At 39.9% G+C, this 24,344-nt stretch overlaps 1 protein-coding gene across 1 annotated transcript; it reads left to right on the top strand.

The window, feature by feature from the left end:
• Positions 1 to 242: 242 nt before the first annotated feature.
• Positions 243 to 2,816, top strand: LOC139711197 (5-hydroxytryptamine receptor 6-like). Its single transcript, XM_071623147.1, has one exon. The coding sequence runs from the start codon at positions 1,437 to 1,439 to the stop codon at positions 2,511 to 2,513; it is 1,077 nt and encodes a 358-aa protein (XP_071479248.1). The 5' UTR covers positions 243 to 1,436; the 3' UTR covers positions 2,514 to 2,816.
• Positions 2,817 to 24,344: the final 21,528 nt, after the last annotated feature.

Raw genomic sequence — 24,344 nt, 5'->3', positions numbered from 1 at the left:
CTTTTATATTATGTAGGAGTTCCAGGGTACTGTCCTCGTCGAATGCTCGTCTAATGAACCCGTTCGCTACCAAACGCCGTGTTGAATTTGCTCCTATTGAGTGCAGCGCACATCACGTGTAAAATAGGTTTGACATTTATTTCGCAGAGGACCTTATTACGCCTCCGACTGCAACGTGTACTATGTGAGTAGGCATAGGGCGAGCAATAGACTCAGCTGATTCTGTAATGCTTTTGCCAGCACGTAATATTGTTTGCCTCTTTCAAGAGTAAAGACAACAGCAAACAAAAACAAGTAGCCGCAGTAATAACGCCGTGCTTCCATAATGCAACACCATTAGCGGGACCTCGCCGCTTTGGTGGGCTGTTAGTGTTAGCTGTAAGTGGTTCCTTTGTACGATCACCTGAAGGTCTGGAGTAAAACATTTACGGCGGACAATTGAACAATACGTTGGAATTAGAACCCAGTGCACAAATTGCAGACTAGAGCGGAGTGAGACCGGATTTCTGCGTGGGATACGATATTCGGGAAAAGGGACCAGAATCATTGTGGGGCAGCTAACCAACAGGTTCCTGCTATATACCTGTCTTCTATAAATAAGGGGAATCTATGAATACAACGGAAATGCACGCCGGGTTGTCACCACATTAAAATAGTCAGCGGGATCCGGATCACTTCCTGCGATTAGTAAGTGAATTGCAGAACGCGTTGATACACAGTGCCAACTACCAGCGCAATCTCGTTTCATCATTTCCCTTTGTAACAGTTGCAACGTCACACTGGAATATGACCAGCTGCTCTGTGTTTGTCCCCATGCTTCACTGTGATTAGAAATCGACGCAAAAATGGGAGCAAGGGTGATAGGAATTGCTGCAAGTGTTCACGCTGCGGGAATTGGAGGTTAATGACCCCTTGTGAATTTCAGAGTTGGAATAGTCGGAGTTGGCGTTTGTTTTTGGCATCGAATGAATCTTTTCTCCAAGACAGACTGCACGCGGCCCGCGTCCTTTGAGTTATTGTGATTGTGTATTTTACTTGGAAGTGATAACTACACATTTCGACGGAAAGGTGAAACTAAGTAGGCTACGTTAATACACTGTATGGACTACACGTCCTTCATGAGGAATACCATTACTGCAGGGTCTAAAATACACAGCTGTTGAAAGAATCCATTGTATATTCTGTGAGTATTCGACCGGAAGGACCAATACAGAATTTCTTTTCCAGCAATATGTAAGCATAATTCGTTCAATAACGTGCAATTATGCGATGAGTTCTGCGAGATAACACGCTATCTAATTCTTCGAGCTCGTTTTCGTGTTTGTCGTGTTTGGATCTGATACCAAAGAAATGCTTCAGTAAATCTTCAGTACTCGCTGGTAAAACCCGAATCGCTGGAAAAACCCGAATCGCTGGATAAGTGTACTACTAAGTTGATGATGGCTGTCGCTTCTTACGCAATGGAAATCGCCGGCGTAACCGACGTCGATACAGCGACGTGGACGGTTACAGAGACTCCAACAGCTGTGATACCCGTTACTAGTTACATGGAAATACGGATAACGATCATAGCACTAGCTTTGTACGCGTTAACCGGTATTCTCATCATAGCGTGCAATACGTTGAATCTGTACATCCTGAGGAAGCCGCTGGAGTGCTTCAGCGACAACACGCGGTTCTTTCTGCGGGCGCTGGCCGCCGTAGATCTGCTTACGGGCTTGGTTTGTTGTCCGACGGAGATGATACTGGCCGTGTATGGGAACTGGCCGCTCGGACACGTTACGTGTGACATCGTGGCTATAGTCTACACAATGGTCTGCTGCCAGGCGTTGCTGTGTCTCTGCTGTGTCAGCGTGGACAGGTTTCTGACGATAGTCAAACCGCTGCACTATCCAACCATCATGACTCCGATGCGAGCACGACTGTTTCTGGCGAGCGCGCTCGTTGTGGGCGCACTCGCATCGTTAGTGATGCTCGTCGCACGGGAACTGCCGAGTCCCGAGCCAGAGCAGAAGCTCTGTGCATTGCTCTATTTAGATAGTCCCGTAGCGATCAAACCCGTTCTCGTCATCGTCTTCGTGTCGTTCTTCGTTCCCGCCAGCGTGCTGCTATTCGTCAACATCCGGCTCATGGTCATCACGATACAGAAGACGCGCGAACTTGCCGACATGTCGCCGACAGCTGTCCGATACACCACGGACAGGCTGAAAGGCGTTCGGACGATACTCGTATTAACATCGGCATTCTTCGTCACGTGGCTTCCAGTGATAGTAACAATCATATGTAAAGTTGTGTTCAACGTGCATATACCCCCGGCGTTGGGATCGCTAGTGTCGGTACCTGCCCTGTGTAATAGTTGGGTCAATGCCGTCATCTACTTGTTCATGAGCCGATCCTACCGACGTGCCATAGTGAGGGAGATCCAGAAGTGCTTTAAGAGGCGGCACGAAAAGTGGGTGACCAACGGCTCGCTAGGAGCCTCAGCAGCTCTCAATTCCGAAGCCATTCTGTGAATGTCTTTGTAGTATGTACTCGTGACTATCCTGAGAAAATTATTTTTGTTGAAGTAAATGTACGGCTCCGCGCCAAGCTACGTATTCGCTGCATTTTTTTTTTCTTCTTGTATTAAGTTTTCCAAGAGTTGTGTGTGTACTGCCAAAACCCGATATTAGTTTTATGACAGTAGTTGCTCATGAGTTAGCGGGCAGTAATGGAGTAGCACTGAAACCACGGGTCCTCCAGACTCCCCTCGTACAAGGCTTGTATTCTTGTTGAACGTGTACTGAAATCATCGACAGTAAATACGGTTTTTGTGTCGTTGACTTGCGCAATGGAATTCCTATGTGAGGTTTATTTTCGAGTTATTTAAGATCACCGAGTTACATTTAAATGCTACTTATGTACGGAATGGCAGAAGTTCTCCTGAATTAGACACGGACCAAGGAAATGGTTTTCGATACCTGTTACTGTTTTACGTTCGTGTTCTACAAAATAGTGACAATGAATGATGTCATAGTCTCACTAGTCACCATGCACTGGCATGCGCATTAGCCTTCGGCAAAGTCCCTCTTTAAAATAACAATTCAAAAAATGTGAATTGCATCGTCCACACTACACGATTTTAGGGTTGTGATGAAATAGCTTTTTTTTTTTTTTCAAAGGAGTTGCTGTTGTTACGTGTCCGACCAAATTTTACTTCTCTTGAAATTTTTAAAGACTGAAAAAAAAATTGAGTCGAGGACGTCATGTAATACATGTACTTTGTTGTCATTCTCTGTGTAAAGATAATATTACAGCTTTCAGAATGTTTAGCAATTTGAAACTTCATATTTTTTCAAACTTATGTGTCTGGTGGCGATAGCGCTACTATCGAGACCCTGGTCCATTTTGAGTTTACATGTACTTCATTGCATAAGAATCGTATAGCACGGAGTGGGGTATTTTAATTGTGTATTATGTCGCATGCATAGACCCTAAGACCAACTCCAGACAATGCCAGGGGTGTGACCACGCCCTCACCGATTTGATGCAGACGCTGGTCTCTAAGGTACACGTATTTTGTGATTCACCAAGAGTTGTTCGTAAAGTTAGACACGACTTTATGAACGATATTACTATGGCAAGCCAAGTGGGTTTCCTAATCATTAGTAATTTCAGTAGCTAAAGTTAAAATTTGCAAAATGATGATAAACATTATTTCTTTCATGTTTATACACGTTGTTGGTTGAAAGTGTATTTTTGCCCCAATGTAGATAAAATATTGGCCCGCCCTAGTTAGGGTTGAAACGCACTGCAAGATAAAATGGGCACACATATTGGCACTTCCTATTATAGTCGTTCGTTACGAACAGCTTTATGAAACAGGGCCCTGGACACTTTTCCTTCCATGTATCGGTATACATTATCACGATGCGGGACCTCCGTAGCCTATGTTTTTGAATACACAAAGTGATACGAAGTGACACAAAGTGCCGTAAATGGTTACTTATTGAGTTGGTGGATGTTGAGTGTATTCGGGAATACATCTTCTTTACTGTCGAGTAAATGAGTTATGATCTACAGTTGTAAACGACGTGGGAAAGGGAGGGAACATTCTTCAAAGCCACATAATCTGTTTGTATCTGTGTTTTTTATTGTGTGTAAGGAAACCTTCAAATCCTTTCGTACATGTATAAGTATGTGACCCTGCATCAGTAAAATAACAAAAAGTCGCCAGATATGGATATTTAGTTAAGGGCAGATTCTGAAAGAGCAGACTCTGAGCTTTAAAATGATGTACATGTATAACTCGACTCAAATGGACTCCCCTAACCTATACCTAAATACTGGAAAGAAAGCACACACTCTGGAAAAGTGTGAACTGAGAAAAGAAGCTCTGAAGTACAGGGTCTATTCAAGCGCTTAATCTTCACCATGCCATGCTAGCTGTGCCATGAAAGGGACAAAACACAGGGTTATCCTTTCAAAAGTTACTGTATTAGACTTGAAAGTAAAGAGTGTACAAAAGGATTTCAATACATGAAAAGCTGTCTCTAAGACATACCTGATCATTCTTCTCTTCCCCCCCCCCAAAAAAAAAAGGGGGGGGGGTTGTAGAAAAACTGCTGAAAGCACACTTTCACATTCATGTTAAGATTCCAAACTAAAGAATAATGTAGAAGAACGATAGCTCTTTCAGAAAATATGAAAAACTAAAGATTGACTCGGTTGAACCATTTCACCTTTTTTGAGTCCTCACGTAAAATCAAGAGGTGCGACTCTTTGTTTGTTTTGTGAAGCACGGTCACATCTAACCAGGGTATAGATCTGTTTTTCATGTGTGCTAGCCTTTTTTTTTTCTACAATGTAGTCCTGACGTATCATCAATACTGGTGTCACTACGTGGAATTTTTGATCGTTTTGTTTCTTGTAAACTAGTCCTATAGAAATCCTAAAGTTTATTCAATCAGCTGGTCACGCCCACCGACATTTTCTATTAAAAAAAATAAAAACCGAAAAACCGAAATACAGGAGTCTTTATTCTTGCAACACAAGACTAAAAAGGTGTGAATGTGTCTATTTTTCTTGTATAAGAAAACAATGGTGCCGTGGTAACGTCATGTTGATAGTTAGCTTGTGAATTGTCCAGATTATCGGTATACTATAGACATGTATAACAGAATGTGTGTACACCTTATGTACATTTACAATCATACCGTATGGGACAGTGGTAGATATAGTTCCATGTTCTTGATTCATAGATATAGAGTGGTATAATGATCCCTTTTAAGGTCGTTATTATTACATTGCGTAAAGGGATATTTTTTCTGCCATTAACGCACGTGTTATGCAGTTTTTCTTTGATTAAAACGCCACAAGCTACCACACATAATATGATGTCTACACCATATACTGTAATAAGTAAAAGTTATCCCACGATTACATTTACGCAGGTGCATGTAAGCAGATCCATTTATGGGGTTTGTTGGGATTCTTTTGGTCGCTGAAATCTCCCGTATAGCAGCACTTACTGTACGAAGAAACTTGGGATGATTTATTACGGGGCATTTCCGAAGTATTCGTAATATATATCGTATATAGGTCTGATTACACAGTTATTTATACTTTATAGTAGCGTTACAGACAACATTACTTAGCGTCATAATATTCTATGACGCCAAACCAGTATATGGCCAGCGATAACTGTCTGAAAGCAATTGTTAGTTATTACTCTGCGTGGACCGTGTGTAAAAGATGGAAACGGTTGCAATGATGTTCGTTGCTTGTTACATGTACATCCACTACCGTATACAGTGTCTGTGATTGCATTATACTTTATCAAAATTTGGCAACAGCATTATAAACAAGCAGCTGCAATAGTGCCGAGAATGTATACATATTTTTTTATTCTTTCACATAATGAACTAATGTGCAAGAATGCTCATTTATTCTGTTTTGCTATGTGCCAAAGAAAACTACATATTCCTCTCGACTTAAAAGATACCATAATTAATGTACACACGACGTATGTAATGTCTAACTATTCCATTAATGTTATTACAAAGAATTGTACTTTATAATCTTCAAAATCAAACAAGTTAATGTGACGTGGAAGTGGCATTCACGATTATACAAGTTTACCACTGTAGAGTTACCATCGCGTGTACAGTACCCGTTTCTCAGAATTAGCCGTCATGCTCGATTCCTTCTGACTATTATTATGGCAAAGTACTTACGAAGATGGTCAAATATCGCGCAGCATTCATACATATTCATAAAGCGACACATTTTCAGTGAGACGCTGTCCTAAAGCGATGTGCAAATTCTTCAACACTATGATATTTCCCCGTTCCTTATCCACGCAGAATACACAAATATTACGGGCGTTCATACAGCTGTCATTGCGTAAAAGTTGAAGAGATGATGAACGATGATTTGATCAACTAGAGTCATGCCCTTTCTACCTCCCCTTCCATTTAAATTAAAAAACGAGAGAAATTCAATTTGTATTATTTTGTAATCATAATTATAAACCTTTTGATTGTACTAGTCACTAGAATCGCTATGCGGCTGTGATTTTATCCTTTCTTCTTATCGCTTTCATGTTGAAGCCGTAAACAGATTATGAGTAGGCGGAGAAAGTTTATCTTTCGAATAGAAAATGGACTTTGAATGTCGTGACTTAAGATTGTAAGTGGTGCTATTAAGATGCCGTACAAAGAGAGACTGCTGTAAATCATGTCGTTTGTACATAAGAGTCTGTATTCGGTGTAAAAGGGTGTATCAAAAGGTGCGTTTGTTTTTCTATTATTGGAGATGTACCCATGCTGATTTTATGACAGTAAATCATTCGCCACATACACTTGCACACACACACACACACACTCTCACACACACTCACACACGCACACACACACACGCACACACACACGCACACACACGCACACACACACACACGCACACACACACGCACACACACACAGACACACACGCACGCATACACACACACACATGTTACAACAGGTGACTACGTGCACTAGGTGATTTTTTTTTTCGTTTTGTTGTGTTTCTTTGTCAAGAGAGCACCTTTCACATGGACACCCGACATTTCCAAGTTTTTTTTTTTTTTTTTAGGTTTGCTCAAACTCCGCTGAGGGGTTTCCGTATGAGTGAGATTACCGTTTCTTTTCTTCTTCTTTTTTTTTTGAATCTACGCCAAAATGTAGTATACACTCTTTAGAATTAACAACAGCAACAACAACAGCAGCAGCAGCAACAACAACAACAACAACAACAACAACAACAACACGACTAGCCTCAAAGTGAGGTGTATTTCGTTTAGGGGCTTTATGTTCCTCCCCCAATTAGTTGCATTTTCTTTTTGTGTCTGTGTGGGGTTTTTCTGTGTGTGCTTTTTTTTTTTTTTTTTTTTTTTGGTATCATTGGTGTAACAAAATGATCTGGATTGGACAGTGCTAATCCAATTCAGTATTTTTTCATCCAAGTTAGTGTATGATCTTTATTTGCGAGGAGCGCAAAATAGCGCCGTCTACGTTGTGATACTGGGCATGACCACATGACAACGAAAGCTGGCATGGTTATTTGCGTGCGTAAACGTATTTTGCGTGGCTGCCCAGCCCTTTGCAGATGTGTAGAGTTTTATTGCAAAATGGTCTTAGCGCCCTTTTTAAACATTTCAAAGTAAGTCCATCATCAGATAGAGCAAAATTAAACCTTTCCAGTAATACATGTACTTCACTTTTAACATAACAAAGAATATTGTAGAAGTTGTATGATTAGGCGTAGATTTTCTTATGATTTTCTTTGTTTTTTAGCAGATTTAATCATCAATATCTCAAATTGACAAGAATGGATTTAGTTCGTTTTGTGATAAAATGCTTCATGTAATCATGTGTTGTTTCTACATGGATTATTTTAAATCAGATACAATCAGTTGAGTATGGTGTGAAATCCCAAAGCTAATCTGCCACAGGAGTCAAGTCAAATGATAATAGGGGGTTCAAACCGATTTCACTGAAGAAAGGAATTGTTTTCAGATAAAAGTGAAGACATTTTGCTGAGAAAACAGACTGTTTGCTTTCATAATATCTCATTTGTAAGACTGCCTGACTGCGTGCAGAATGTACGACTTTGTGTTTGTATGGGTGTTTGTGTGGGTGTGGTTGTCTTTTTTTTCCCCACCATCGATACCTCCGTTATGGAAATATCGGTCTTGTATAAGTTGAACACGTATACCATTATAAGAGGAAACTTCATCATGCAACATAAAACAAGATTCGGCGGGGGGGGGGGGGGGGTGTGGGGGGGGGGGGGGGGGGTGGGGGGGGGGGTAGATGATAACGGGTGCTGTTCGTTATTCCGAAGGTTCGCTACTCCGAAGGTTCGTTATTCCGAAGGGTCGTTAATCCGAAACACACAAATTCCCTATACCTAGAGGTTCGTTAATCCGAAAATGAAAAAGGGTTCGTTAATCCGAACACTTGTGGCGTTATTTCGAAGGTTCGTTATTCCGAAGGTTCGTTAATCCGAAAATGAAATTCGGAACAATGAACCTTCGAAATAACAAATCTTCGGAATAAAGAGCCTTCGGAATAACGAACCTTTGGAGTAACGAGTTGTAACCGATGATAACAACAGTGCTCCTCACACGAATGAAACTGATAGTAACGGATAAAGAGAGTGCGATCATTGATTGAATAATGCAAGCGAGTGAAAACAAGCATGAATACTTGTACTTGATGATGCCTACAAAATTAATAATGAATGCTTTTTCTTCTTGTCACATACAAAGTAGCAGTACATTGATCGTGAGACGTTATAATGGTTGACGCATGCGCAAGATGAAAGGTCAGGGGTTACCGCAAAGTCGTGATTGGTTCATCTTCATTTTCCTTCCTCTTCGTACAATTTGTTTTGATTGGTTCTATGCACAACCTGTCACAATCAAAATGAACCAATTTATGCACACGTCATGCCGAGACTCATAGCTGTTTTGTTATTGATTGTAACATGATGGTGTCCGTTCGTAACTTCCAGTATTACTGTTGCTTTGCGCAAACCATTTATGTTGCTATGTTTCCCACTTTGTTCTTAGTTAAGCTTCTTTGTTTTATTTTGTTTTCTAAACCAGAAATGGTTCACGGTGAACCAGCTGGACTGGTTGTTGTGAGCGTCACGTGACTTCTCTGTCGAATAGCAACTTACACTCTGTGGCACGTGGCGAAGATTCGATCAATAAATGTATATAAGACAATGACATGAACTTTATACGCAAATCCAGTGACTCATACTTCCCAATAGTTTATGTGAGTAAGTGTGAGATTGTTGTGATACAGCTCGTGGACTCTCGTTATAAGAACAATGACCCGATAAGCCTTCGCTATAATGAATTAATTTGTCTTTCCCCAAAGCGTCTGTTCAAACTTTAGCAGTAAAGGATTATGTTTTCATTCCTCGCACTCGAAAGTTTGACGTTCACTGTGGACACATCTTAACAACATACATGGGCGTCACCAGGGGGGGTGCGTTGGGTGCGAACGCACCCCCCTTCAGACCCTAAAAAAAAAAAAAAAAAAAAAAAAAAAATCAGTCCGCGAGCGACCTCAACGTCGGACCCTAAATGATTATTATTTTTTATCTATTTTTTTTTTTTTTTTTGGAAATTTTGCATCGGGGAAAAAAAAAAAGAAAAAAATCGTGGGAAAAAACAATTCGCACCCTGGTTCTGGGAGCAATGATTTTATACATAATCTATAGTACAAGTGTATTCTATACAGTGTTTACTATTTAGATAGATTTTGGACATCCATCCCATGCTTGGTCACTTCGACGCCACCTCGCTGGTCATACCTCCCCTAGTCATGAACATAAACCGACACCCTTGACTACCAGTGGTGGATCCAGGGGGAGAGGCGCACCGGGCGTCCCCCCCCCCCCGCCCCCTCTTAATTTCCAAAGCGAAAAAGTATAGCTACAAACGGCAGTTTTTTGACTGTAAAATGTCAAAATTTTCAAGCTCGCTCGCTCCGCTCGCTGGCATTTAGTCGTAATGCCATTCTCCTGAAGTTGCTGCCAGTAATTGCCGGCAGTTCCAGCCGATGCGCCCCCCCCCCCTTACGGCAAATAAATATAGCTACAAACGGCAGTTTTTGGGACTGTAAAATGTCACAATTTTCAAGCTCGCTCGCTCCGCCTGCTCGCATTTAAATTCTCCTGATACAGCTGCCAGTAATTGCCAGCAGTTGCGCCCGGTGCGCCCTCCTTAATTTCGAAAGTAAAAAAGATATAGCTTCAAACGGCAGTTTTTGGACTGTAAAATGTCAAAATTTTCAAGCTCGCTCGAATTTAATCTTTATGCAATCCCCCTGATATTGCTGCCAGTAATAGTCTGCAGTTGCGCCAAGTGCGCCCCCCCCCCTTAATTTCGAAAGCGAAAAAATATAGCTACAAACGGCAGTTTTTCTACTTTAAAATGTCAAAATTTTCAAGCTCGCTCTCTTCGCTCGCTCGCATTTAATCGTTATGCAATTCACCTGATGTTGCTGCCAGTAATTGCCAGCAGTTGCGCCCCGTGGCATGCACTCCACCCCTCCCCCCTCAATTTCCAAAGCGAAAAAATATGGTTAAGAACGGCAGTTTTTGGACTGTCAAATGTAAAGTTTTCAAGCTCGCTCGCATTTCATCGTTATGCAATTTACCTGATGTTGCTGCCAGTAATTGCCAGCGGGTTCCGCCCGGTGCGCCCCCTCCCTTAATTTCCAAAGCAAAAAAATGTAGCTAAGAACGGCAGTTTTGGGTCTGTAAAATGTAAAATTTTCAAGCTCGCTCTCTTCGCTCGCTCGCATTTCATCGTTATGCAATTCACCTGATGTTGCTGCCAGTAATTGCCAGTGGGTTCCGCCCGGTGCGCCCCCTCCCTTGATTTCCAAAGCGAAAAACAATGGCTGAGAACGGCAGCTTTTGGACTGTAAAATGTAAAATTTTCAAGCTCGCTTGCTCCGCTCGCTCGCATGTAATCGTTGTGCTCTCCTGATATTGCTGCCAGTAATAGCTAGGAGTTGGGCCCGATGCGCCCCCCTTAAATTCCAAAGCGAAAAAATATAGCAACAAACGGCAGGGGTTTTTTTACCGTAAAATGTCAAAATATTCAAGCTCGCTCGCTTCGCTCGCTCGCATTTAATTGTTATGTCTTTCTCCTGATATTGCTGCCAGTAATTGCTAGGAGTTGCGCCCGATGCGCCCCCCTTAAATTCCAAAGCGAAAAAATATAGCAACAAACGGCAGGGTTTTTTTTTTAACCGTAAAATGTCAAAATATTCAAGCTCGCTCGCTTCGCTTACTCTCATTTAATCGTTATGCCATTCACCTGATGTTGCTGCCAGCAATTGCCAGCAGTTGCGCCCGGTGCGCCCCCCTTAATTTCCAAAGCAAAAAAAAAAAAAAAAAAAATATATATATATATATATATATATATATATATATATATACATATATATATATATACATATATATATATATGGCTACAAACGGCAGTTTTGGGACTGTAAAATGTCACAATTTCAAAGCTCGCTCGCTCGCATGTAATCGTTAAGCCATTCTCCCGATATTGCTGCCAGTAATTTGTCGTTTCACACCGTCATTCCAAAATCCATTCATAGGGGGACAACCCCCTCCCACAACCTCCCCCCTTGCTCGTTCCGCTTGTTCGGGCTCGGTCGCGTTCATGACATCAGTGTAAGAATTATTACTAGAAGTTCATTTGAATTATACCATTTATAGGCAAATTGTTCAATAGCAATTTACTTCAAAATGTTCTGATACCTTAAACAAGTGGGACTGTTTCAAGTCGATAAAACACGCAAAATACCTGCATCAAATTGCACCATTTACAACATCAAAATGCAAGAAGAGCTCACCGTGGGAGGGGGACACTCCCTCCCATATCCTCCCCCTCGCTCACTCCTCTCGCTCTTGCTTGGCCGCGTTCATGATATTCAGTGTAAATATTAAAACAGGAAGTTTATTTGGATGATACCATTTTATAGGCAAATTGTTCTATAATAATCTACATCAAAATATACTGCTTTACTTTAAACAAGTGGGACTGTTTCAAGTCGATAAAACAGGCAAAACATGCATCAAATTCCCCCTCGCTCTCTCCGCTTGCTCGGGCTCGGTCGCGTTCATGACATCAGTGTAAGAATCAATACAAGAAGTTTATTGAAATGATATAGTTTATAGGCACATTGTTCAACAACAAATTCCATCAAAATGTACTGCTACCTTAAACAAGTGGGACTGTTTCAAGTCGATAAAAACACGCAAAAAGCCTGCATCAAATTGCAGCATTTACAACATCGGAATGTAAAAAGTTCTCACCGTGGAAGGGGGGGGGGGGGGGGAAGACAACAGGCACTTCCACACCCCCCCCCCCCCTGTTCGCTCCCTCGCATACTAACACCCCCCCCCCCCCCCAAGATGAAATCTTAGCTACGCCGGTGCCCTTTCCCCGCTTGGTTTCCCTCAAAAACAGTAAAAGTCTAGGGATTGAGAGCTTCCTATATTCCAAATGTCTGTCAAAAAAAAAAAAAAAAATCTCGTTACATTAGGGTCAAAACGCACCCCCCTTGAAAAAAAGCTGGTGACGCCCCTGCCATATACTATTAAGGACAGATTACATTACATAACATGGAATTAAGACGGAATGGGATACTCAAAAAAGTTAAAAAGGAACTAACATTCAAACATTCAATGAAACCCAAATTGAAATGTAGAATCATTAATGCAGAAATATTCCAAGAATGCATCAGTGAAGTTTCTTGCAAATTTGAACAATGCGTTTAAAAGCTATATATATATATATATATATGAATATTACAAATTTAAGAACCTCTCTATAATAATAGGATAAGAAGAAGGAAATCACAGCAATTCATGATGCCACAGTATCACAATGATAGCATAAGAAAATATAAAGAGAATTCACCAAAATACCTATCTTTTAGCATAATGAAAGATTACCTGCCTTAGTGCTTTCAGAAGACAGAATTAATAACAACATGCCCTCCATGTCAGTGACAAGTGAAAGGAGTTTGTACTTTTCATACCAAATGAAAATGTTTTCAATGGACACTACGCGCACATTATATTACGCTTTAGTCCCCCTTCAACACCCTACCCGCATGTTTCTGTTGTCAAAGTGATTCCCGGTGTTGTCCAGTGTAAGGTCCTATCGAGTTTCTGATGTGAGTGGCCAAACAACGCGAACACTATACAACTGTGTACTTGCTGTTTTTCGCAGTAATTAGCCCCTGCATCGATATGCAGGTAGGCCCTATGGCTGGAGTAAGTCAGGAGAAATGACGTAATCCCGTGCGCCGCCCACTTTATCTCAAATACTGCAACTGAAGAATAAAATCATTCCATTTCCTCTCCATTCATTACTTTAATATTCATTCATCAAAGTACTCTCTAAAAAAAATCGAGTGAAAATATTCACTCTTGAAGGAGTGAATATAAAAAAGAGTGAATTTAGAGTGAAATTGGAGTGAATTTTGAGTGAAAATGTTAATTTTCACTCGTTTTAGAGTGACCTCAGGGATCACTCCAAAATCTTCGAGTGATCCCTGAGGTCACTCCAAAATGAGTGAAAATGTTACTTAATTCACTCCAATTTCACTCTTAATTCACTCTTATTTGTATTCACTCCTTCAAGAGTGAATACTTTCTCTCGATTTTTTTTAGAGAGTATCCACAGCTTACAGTTCGTCATTCCCAAGATTTTTTTTTCCTTTTATCGGAAAGTGAAATAAGATTCGCTATTCCGAAGATTCGTTATTCCGAAGGTTTATGATTCCGAAAATGAAATCAGGCATGTCACCTTTTCCTGTGATTCGTTATGTGAAAATGAAATAAGGTTCCTTATTCTGAAGGTTCGTTACTCCAAAAAGAAATGAGTTTCGTAATTCCGGAGGTCTGTTGATGCGTTCCTTCTTTTCAATTTTTGATAAACGAACCGCATTTCATTTTCGGATTAACGAAAAATCGGTATAACGAACTTTATATTATTTTTGATATAGCGAAACTGGAACGACCACCCTTCGGAATAACAGACAGCACCGGCATGCACACATGCATAGACAGGCGAACCTCGTTATAAAACCGTGACAATTACCTTGTTATATATCAGGGTACACATGCACACTCACAAAAAACAAACAAACAAACTAATACGGAGAGATTGGACCACCAAAATGTCATTGTTGTATTACTAAAGACGGTTTGGTTAGACCCTGTCTCTCTTTAAATATATAACCATATTATAACCATCTACAAGTAATTGATGTTATCATATTCTTCTCTTTGTCTATGATTATCAAATATCTTCCAACCATACTTGTAATGATGAAACGTGGAAAATGCAGCATCTTCTTTGGCATCGTAAATATCTTTATCAATCAAACACTCCAACAATATATTTGTCACGAGCAAGAAAATTCTCGAGTTCCTGAGTATCTTACTATACAAGTGTAATGGAGTTTGCCTCTCAGGTCTGCGTTACACAGATTTATCTAGAACTATGAATATACAGAATTTTGATATACAGTATGTACATGTCGCTCGTGCGAAATACGGCGATGATGTTTGTACCAATACGCATGGTGATGTCTGTCCAGATAAAGTTCGGGGAATATGAATTTTAGTATGAGCAAGAACTATCACAACCGTTCAACTTATCTATATCAGAAGAATCTATGACATAAAACCTATGACGGTAATACGCGTGACAGGACGATTAAGTATTACACATTGTGCAGCGCTTTTCAAAGTGATAAAAACAATTCACAATACTTCACACGTACTGCCAAACGTATCAAACATGTTCAGAAAGCATTCGCATAGACATCACTTTTCATAACGAGCACACTCCTGTGGCTCTTTTGTGGTTATCATGGTATGAAGGCACGTCCGCGCTACTCACGGTTATTTTCGTTACATGTCTCCTTGTAGTCTGGAAATGGGATTGCTTAATGTATTTTTCCCGCACTTTCATGTGGAGGGAAGTACATTAAAAGCAGTCCAAAATCTAGACCATTCTCATCCATTAAACACGCCCTGTCCGTCTGTACCATTGGATTCATTCATTAATGATTGTCACTGCCCGAATCTGCGGTGTTCGAGTAAAAAATTAAGCATTGATCTCCTGGGTCCCCCATATATTCCAAGGTGAACAACAACACCGTGGAATAATGACGCAAAGACGATTGTATATGTTTAAAGAGGGGCCCAAACGTAAGAAAAAGCACAAATAGGTTTTGTTTATCTGGTACAAGAGCTAAAAGGCTCCGGCAAAGATACGGATAATCGCTGGTCTAGTTGTCGTTTGAAAACGCCCACAGAGCCTATCAACGTATTGTTTAGCAGCTGTTTATGGGGGGGGGGGGGGCGATGCAGTTAGTAGTGTGTAGTCGCTGCAACCCGTTTGGATTGAAGCCCCTTGATATTACGCACCTATCCGGAATGCGCGGAGTACACGTAAAATGTCATATAGCAGACACGATTGTCATACGATATGCTAGGCGTTGGGGGATTGATTTTAACAATTTTGTTTTATCTAAACATATTTACACCAGTATTTGTGACCGTGCACCTCAAAACGAACATAAAGTCGCACACACTGATTTTGCGTGAGGACTGAAAATAAGTGAAATGGGTCAACCTAGCCGAACTTGACTTTTTCATGTTTTCTGAAAGAGCGGGTCTTCCTTTACATTATGCTAAAATTTGGGATCATAAAACGGGCAGGAAAGTGTGTTTTTTCAGCAGTTTATCTCGAACATTTTTTGTAGAATAGTGTGATTAGGTGTGTCTTTAGAATCCCTTTTTCATTTCTGAAAAACCTTGTCCACACTCTTCACCTTCGACTCTAATAACTTTTGAAAGGATAGTGCTACTGCTTTGAACGTTGGCATTAATTATGGACAGAATGTGTTAATGGGGCATGCTTAATTTCAGTTTAATCTGATAACCCCTTCATTGTTGTTACCCTGGTGGTTTACTTCCTGTTTTTTGTCCCATTCATTACACAGCCAGCACGGTTTGGTAAAGATTATGCGCTTGAATAGACACTGTACTTCAGAGCCTCTTTTCTTATTTTACACTTTTCCTGAGTTTGTGCTTTCTTTCCAATATTTAGATAGGTTAGAAGAGTCCATTTGATTTGAGTTATACATCATTTTAAAGCTTAAGGTCTGCTCTTTCAGAATATAGAATGACTTGATCAGGTGAGTTGTTGACCATCAAGGGACTGAGAAATCAGAAGCAGATAACAAGTTGACAAATACATAAGAAATTATAATCACGGTTTGGTTTAACCCCACCCTCAATAGATTCTACCCGTTTGGGTGGTTTACATAATTGTGACCCTGCATCACAAAACAAACAAAATGTCGCCAGACAGGAAATTTTAGTTAAGAGCATATTCTGAAAGAGCAGACTTTAAGCTTTAAAATGATGTATAAATCAAATCAAATGGACTCTCCTAACCTATTTAAATATTGGAAAGAAAGCACACACTCAGGAAAAGTGTGAACTGAGAAAAGTGGCCTTGAAGTACAGTGTCTATTCAAGTGCTTAATCTTTACCAAGCCGTGCTGGCTGTGCGATGAATGGGACAAAAAACAGGATGTTAACCACCGGAGTAACAACAATGAAGGGATTATCAGATTAAACTGAAATTGAGCATGCCTGTCCATAGTTAATGCCAACTTTCAAAGCAGTAGCCTTATTCTGTCAAAAGTTATAAGAGTTGAAAGTGAAGAATGTGGGCAAGGTTTTTCAGAAATGAAAAGGGAACTCTGAAGACAAGCCTAATCACACTATTCTACCACAAATGCTCGATATAAACTGCTGAAAAAACACACTTTCCTGCCCGTTTTATGATCCCAAATTTTAGCATAATGTACAAGAAGACTTGCCCTTTCAGAAAATATGAAAAAATCAAGATCGGCTTGGTTGACCGATTTCACCTATTTTCAGTCCTCACACAAAATCAGTGTGTGCGACTTTTTGTTCGTTTTGTGATGCACGGTCACAATTAATTCATTTCATTATATATTCTAAAATGTGTCACGCAACTTCTGCTAATTTTCTAAAGCAGCATTGGTGGACGAAAGTATGTTATGACTTGATTTTCTTTTATCACTTTCATCTCTGAGCTTTGTTAATTTTGTTATAATCTTGATTGTCATGTACAGTTGTATATCATTTCATGACATGTGGAAACATTAAAAGATTTCTGAGAAATATGATGAACTTGGTGTATCTAGTGAAACTGTAATCCTCTAGGTATCCACAGGTACAGAGCTAAAGAGGAAGGCAAACCGCGGTACGGACTCCATTAAACTACTGTTGTAGTTTCCTGCGAGAACCAGGGAGCTACGGATCGAGAGCCCGTGGCCGCAACCACTGGGCCACAGCACCTCCTCAAGTTGGCCGTATAGTGAGAAGAACTGAATGAAGTCACGTCCATTATAATCGGGTCACACAGCATATAACATAGGCCGCGTTTATAAGATTTTGCATGCCTAGAATCACTATTTTGAAACACTGTTTTGAAACACTGTTTTGAAACACTGTTTTGAAACACTGTTTTGAAAAACGGTTACGTCAGGAGAGCGTTTATAAAGATTTTTTCCCCGAGCGTGTTGGGGCTCTCGCTCAGACTGTGCCATTGCGCAACTCACTCTGCGCAGTTTTTTCCTCAGCAAAAGGTCAGACAGGGCGCGCGCAAGGCATTGTGAAGTCATTTAAACAGTGTTTGAGATCGCGGTTACGTTTATAAGATTTTGAAACATTGTTTCTACAGAAATACTGTTTTGAAACGCACTATTTTGTGCGATTTGAAACAGTGTTTGAAAACACTGTTTCAAATCACGGCTAGCGTTTCTAAGATTTTTTTTTTTTTCTTGCTGGAAACACTGTTTGGCCAGAAACAGTGTTTCAAAACACTGTTTCTGGCCAGAAGAAAAATCTTATAAACGCACGAAGCTACGGAATTTCAAGGTTTAACGCTCTCGCACATAGCCTTTTGTCAAGGCCCTCTCGCTGTATGGTGAAGAGAGCCCAGCTGGGTGGGGTTGCGCGAAGCCTCGCGCTATCGCGCTCGGCTGGGCTCGCTTCGCTTGTCCATTACAGCGAGAGGGCCTTGACAAAAGGCTACCTCACACATAGCTTGCAGTGACAAACCATGTCTTGAATAATATCATGGAGCGAGAAATGGAAAATGGATTAGACTTTGTAGGAGTGACCAGGTTATCGACAAGGTGGCCATGTTGAAGGGTATGGACCATAAAAGGGTAGAAGAAACCCTAAACACAAACCTGCAGACATGCAGGCTGGCTTGTTAATCTAACCACTTTCATTGACAGATCTCATCCATTCAGTGAGACATTCATTGTTCATTTATGTGACACTCAAATTTGGAAAAGGGTGCAACGTTTCGCTGTAGTCTTTAAGCACGTTTCTTCAATCTGAAAGCTTTTAGGATAGAGGAACAATCTACTGGGTATTGTGAAGGGAATGCAAACAAATGCTGTTGTATGTTAAACTACTAATGCCACTGTTAACTTTTGATAAAGTCCATGTGTTCAGTCAAGCATGACATTTGGCAATAGAAATGGGTATCAATGGAAAGAGGAAGAGTTCCCCTTTCTTCAAAGACAACATTGCGCTCTCCATAGCTGACAATTATGGAATAGTTTAACAATTGCCCTCTACAGTTGGATTACCCTTTTTGATACACACTGTATTGTAGCTATCAGGATGAATACAGCATCCATACTGTTTTACTTTAATATGCATTAGCTGAAATAAGACCATGAGCCCCTTACATAATGTCGCAAATCCAAATGGCTTGCATTTCCCTATCAATGCCGTTACAAAGTACAGTACATAAGTGCCTTTCTGCATGGAAGTTATCATTTGCACAGCACAAACACTGAAAAGGAATAATTATAATAAATTGGTATCTACCAACATTGACAAGGCTCGTCTTCATTTTTTTTTGTTTTTTGTTTGTGTTTTCATTTTATTTTGTTTGTTAGGTTTTTTTCGAGTAAAATTAGCAGACATACGGTCTGTTACTTTCTCATCTCCTCAGACATTGACGCGTATCTCATGAGAACCCAGTAACACTCTAATGTTATTGTTTTGAAAGGTTTTTTATCATAGAATGCAATTCATTAGATTGAGGAGACACAAGCACGGCGGCCCGCTGACCCTGTTCGTCCATTGCGTATCCGTTGATTCCGCTTCATGACAAATGAGGCCATCCCTTGAGCCCTCCGCTCGCCTTGCCGCGCCGAGCCGTGGATGGCATGAGTGCGTCGCGAAATTGGGGGGCGCATAAAACCCAAAAATCTTGCTCGCTTTGGTGATTAGCTGGCTTAGGAGTAAAGAGCGATCGGATAGTGGAAACTAGTCTTTTCAATTATCTATCGCAAGTGAGCTCATCCGCGTACTGTTCAAGTCAATGTTGGATATGCTGAATTATGCATACGTGTATCATAAAAACCCACATATGCATATGACAGAGTAACAATCATACAGACATACACATACATGTATTGTAGCGATTTCTGTATGGGCATGTTATGTGCCCGTTTGGACACAAGGGAGTTCAGGGGCCCGTTTCAATAAAACTTGTCATCAGTAACAAGTTGTCATAGATGTGACAAGCTACTGAAATCCTTGCATCTGATTGGCTGGGAGCAAATTTGTCATAAAAATGTGCCAGTTGTCACTGATGACAAGTTTTATGAAATGGACCCCAGGTTACGACAATTCTATACATCACTAATTTGAGACGGTACAGGCACGTGGTTTCACGCCACTACCTCGAAGGGTGCCGAACGCATGATAATGATGATAATAATAATAATAATAATGATAACAATAATAATAATAATAATAATAATGATAATGATAATAATAGTCATAATAATGATAATAATAATAGTAATAACAATAATGATAATAATAATAATAATAATGATAATAATAATAATGATAATAATGATAATGATAATGATAATAATAATAATAATAATAATAATAATAATAATAATAATGATAATAATGATAATAATAATGATAATAATAAGAATGATAACAATAACAATATGGATATCAGTAATAATGATAATGATATTGATAATGACCGTAATGATGATATACAATAACAATAATAACAATAATAATAATAATGATAATAATAATGATAATAATAATGATAACAATAAGACGAAGAAGGAGAAGAAGAAGAAGAATGTAAGGTCTCCTTTATCCAGGGTAGTCTCTTCAGTGTTGCCACTGCTCTACCAGAGGACCCTGCCGTTATCATGACCGTAGCGTTACCAGGTACCCATCATTAAATTATTTCTATACTCCTGGATCGAGAGGGACGTGGTGGGTAAAAACATCTTGTCCAATTAAGGATGTAAGCACTGGGCGGGAATCAAACTCTGGTCCTCCGAGTGGGAGTCGGGTGTCTTATCCACTAAGCCCCATAAGGAAGCCCGGCTCGTTTGCCCTTCAGGAAGGCACTAGTTTATCCACGTTGCTGCTCTCCACCAGGTAGGATGAGAGTTTTTTTTTATGCGGGAGAAGCATTAAAGTGATAAGCTTGAAAAGTCGAGGTTACACGGGGTTATTGTCATCATAGATAGTACATGTAGTGAGAACCGGAGGCATTCTATAAGTTGACTGCAGAGCCCTGCAGTAAAATAATTCATTTTTTATCTTTATTTTTGAGGGGGCAGGGGGGGGGGGGGTAATGGCGATTTTTTTTCGATTATTTGTTAATTTGTGTTTTGTTGTTATCATTACAATCATTACCATTCCCTATATATGTGTTGCTGGGTTTGGTGGAGGAGGGCGATTTAGTCATTACTCGACAGTTTAACACGGGACCGTCTAGGTTTTCCCGCTCGATTTGCGTCGGCCAATTACACACTCGAACGGATCAGCCGTCTCCTGCATCGATTTGATACACGATTCCACAGAGCATAAAATACGTTATGCCAAGTTTGGTTTTCTCCGAATAGCCTTGGCAATGGACGTTTCAACTCTTTTATGCTTTTGCGTACATAATTGATAGGGAAAAAGAGAAATCTCCGACTAATGGACGAAGTCTGCCTCGCTAAGTGCATGCATGCTACCGTTTAAATGATAGTCAGGAGAACCTCACGGGGGATGCAGAGAGCGAACGAAATTTTCTTTACAATTTTGGTTCTTCATTTCTCATTATTTTTCTCTTTTTTTGGCTACAGACAGACAGATGAATAGTTATTTCTCTTGGGTCACAGAAATATTGAGAGAGAAAGCAGAAATGAACGCAACACAAGCACGGCATATACGAAGTAATTGGAAAGAAATGCGATGTATATATGAAGAGTTTGTTTGCAAAAACCGATAAGTCCATTTTTGAAGATTTTGAAGTACGGTCTCTGTAATAAAGTACAAAATAATACCTTTTAAAGGGGAAGGCTAGTAACTGATCAGTGGGAATCAGTGGAAATGCTGGGAGATGATTGTTCCAATCTTTATGGGATTCATTCAAGAGTACATTATATATCTATTGTTGTGTGAAATCTATTTGCTTCAGAATGGTCTCATATTCAAGTAATGTGCAGTTTAATGTTTCCAGGTAAGCGTCCCTGGTCAGTGACGGGGCATTAATCTGCACATTACTTGAATATGAGACTGCTCTGAAGCAAATAATTTTCACACAACAGTAGATATACAATGTACTCTTAAATGAATCCCACAAGGATTGGAACAATCATCCCCCAGCATTCGCACTGATTCCCACTGATCAGGTACTAGCCTTCCCCTTTAAATGATATATTGGTCACTACATATAAAGGTACATTTTTGAAGTTATGGTCAAAAGAAGCAAAACTTTTCTTATTATTCTCTTTATTTTTCTTGACCTTTAATCGCAAATATCTCCATTTTGCAAATATGGACTTATCGGTTTTTGCAAACAAACTCTTCATATATATAATTATATATATATATATATATATATATATATATATATGTATATATGTTGAAATTCCACGTATTGTGTGTGTGTGTGTGTGTGTGTGTGTTATATTCTGACCTTTGCCTTAATTAATCACTATCGAACGTTATTTTCTGAAGAAGGCGTAGGACGCCGAAAATTTGAGTCGAATTAACTCATGCTTTATTACCAGTTTGTTTCTTCACACACACACACAGACACAGACACACACACACACACACACACACACACACATATATATATATATATAAATGTATATATATATATATATTGTGAGATATGAGAAAGAAAGAAGAAATCGGTGCGTAGCTTTGACATCATTATTCCTCTTACTGTTCCTTCTCCTTTTTTTATTAAATACATTACGTTTAAATATAGGTCTCGACATTAACTTGTTTTATCTAGCAATATCTTGCAATGTGACATCTTGGTTGCCAGAAAAAAAAAAAATGTTTTCGTTCATAATTCAAGGAAATGTAACTGTCCATTTTTAATTTTAATTCCCCGATCGGGCCATGGAAAGATATCATATATTTTGCATGGAAATTTGATGGGCCCACATTAGTTTTATGGTCTCCGGCTACCGGTCCCGCCGCCGCTAATGTTTAGCATTGTAATATGCCTGTGTCTATTGATGTTGATATATTGCACATGCATGTCTGGTGTATGTGAGTGTGCGTGTGTGTGTGTGTGTGTGTGTGTGTGTGTGTGTGTGTGCGCGTGCGTCCTCAATATGTCAGTAATGCCAGGTTTGATCAGAATAAATATTGTCCCTACTCATTATCTCAGTCCGTTATTATTTCCGCCGGAATTCTGACGCACAATCAGCCAACCGGCCAGCCAGGCTTTGCCGCGCAATTAGCTCAACGAGCTCGTATAGCCTATATTTTGTCGATCGGCATGTCACAACACATATAAGGCATCCTCGATTTCAAAGTCAAGAGCGGGTCTGGAGGTCATCCCGCTTTGGCCGTTTTTTGGCGGCAAAATGAATCTGAACATCAGCAGACGGACGACGTTGCCTTCCGGACCAATATTAGCCTTCGCTCGCTCGCGCCATGCCTTGCGTCGCTGTGAACGACAACCAGGGAAGTACTCAACGTTTGAGAGGGAGACCAATATTTGGACAATCGTACATCAAAGCGTTTGTGGGTTTATGTAGTAGGTAACCCTAGTCCTCCCGTCTTTTGTCGCGTGCTGAGGGGGCGGAGCGATAATTTGTGACTCTGCACCTCAAAACAAACAAAAAGTCGCCAGACATGAATTTTTAGTTAAGAGCATTATTCTGAAAGAGGGCAATTCCGCGAAAAATGTTACCTTTCCTAAAAATCATAAATCTGCAATAATTTGAAAAATATATGAGCTACAGGGACAAATTTAGTATCAAATGCTAGAGCTTGTCTAGTTCTTTCATTTGAGTGGTATTTTGATATAATTAAAGTGTATTTAGGCATTTCTTTCTTCAAAAAACCCATTTTGGGGCAAAATTTTTGATAATTTTTGTAAAAACGCACAATCTTTGACTCTCATTATTCCATATTCAGAAACACTTCAGCATTTGTTTCAAAGTAGTTCATGGTTAAGAATGAACCAAAATACACTAATATTTACCTTGTCTGAGATATGGACTGTGTTAAAGTATGAATATTGGGACTTTAAAAAGTGGACAAAGTTGTAATGTCCGTAACGCTAAAAATGTAATGTCCGTAACGCTACATTTGTGAACCTGTAGAGTAAATGCTGAATGTGTTGCACACCATTATCGATCTACAACTTAAACAGGACCAGAGCACTCATTTCAGAAGAAAATTCCTTTTACTTAATGCTCTGATTCACAAATTTCTCAACATATCCACATGGAGGTAAATAATCGTGTCCAAAAAATGTAATGTCCGTAACGGCAAACGTTTTGTGTAATATCTACCAAATGATTTTTATTAACTGATCAAAACTCGGACTGTTGACATTTCAGGATGACTGGGTTAGAATAAACCATGAATGGATTAAGAATGATTACGCTGAGTTGTTGAAATAAGCCCACAAAGTCACCCAAAATTCTCTAAATGTAATGTCCGTAACGCTGGAATTGCCCAAGAGCAGAATTAAAGCTTTAAAATGATGTATAACTCAAATCAAATGGACTCTCCTAACCTATCTAAATATTGGAAAGAAAGCACAAACTCAGGAAAAGTGTGAACTGAGAAAAGAGGCTCTGAAGTACAGTGTCTATTCAAGCGCTTGATCTTTACCAAACCGT

Source organism: Diadema antillarum, unplaced genomic scaffold, assembly GCF_040938485.1.
Source record: "Diadema antillarum isolate AM-2024a unplaced genomic scaffold, OU_Dant_1.0 scf00000004, whole genome shotgun sequence".
Taxonomy (NCBI): Eukaryota; Metazoa; Echinodermata; class Echinoidea; order Diadematoida; family Diadematidae; genus Diadema; species Diadema antillarum.
This window is presented reverse-complemented; position numbering and strand designations above follow the sequence as displayed.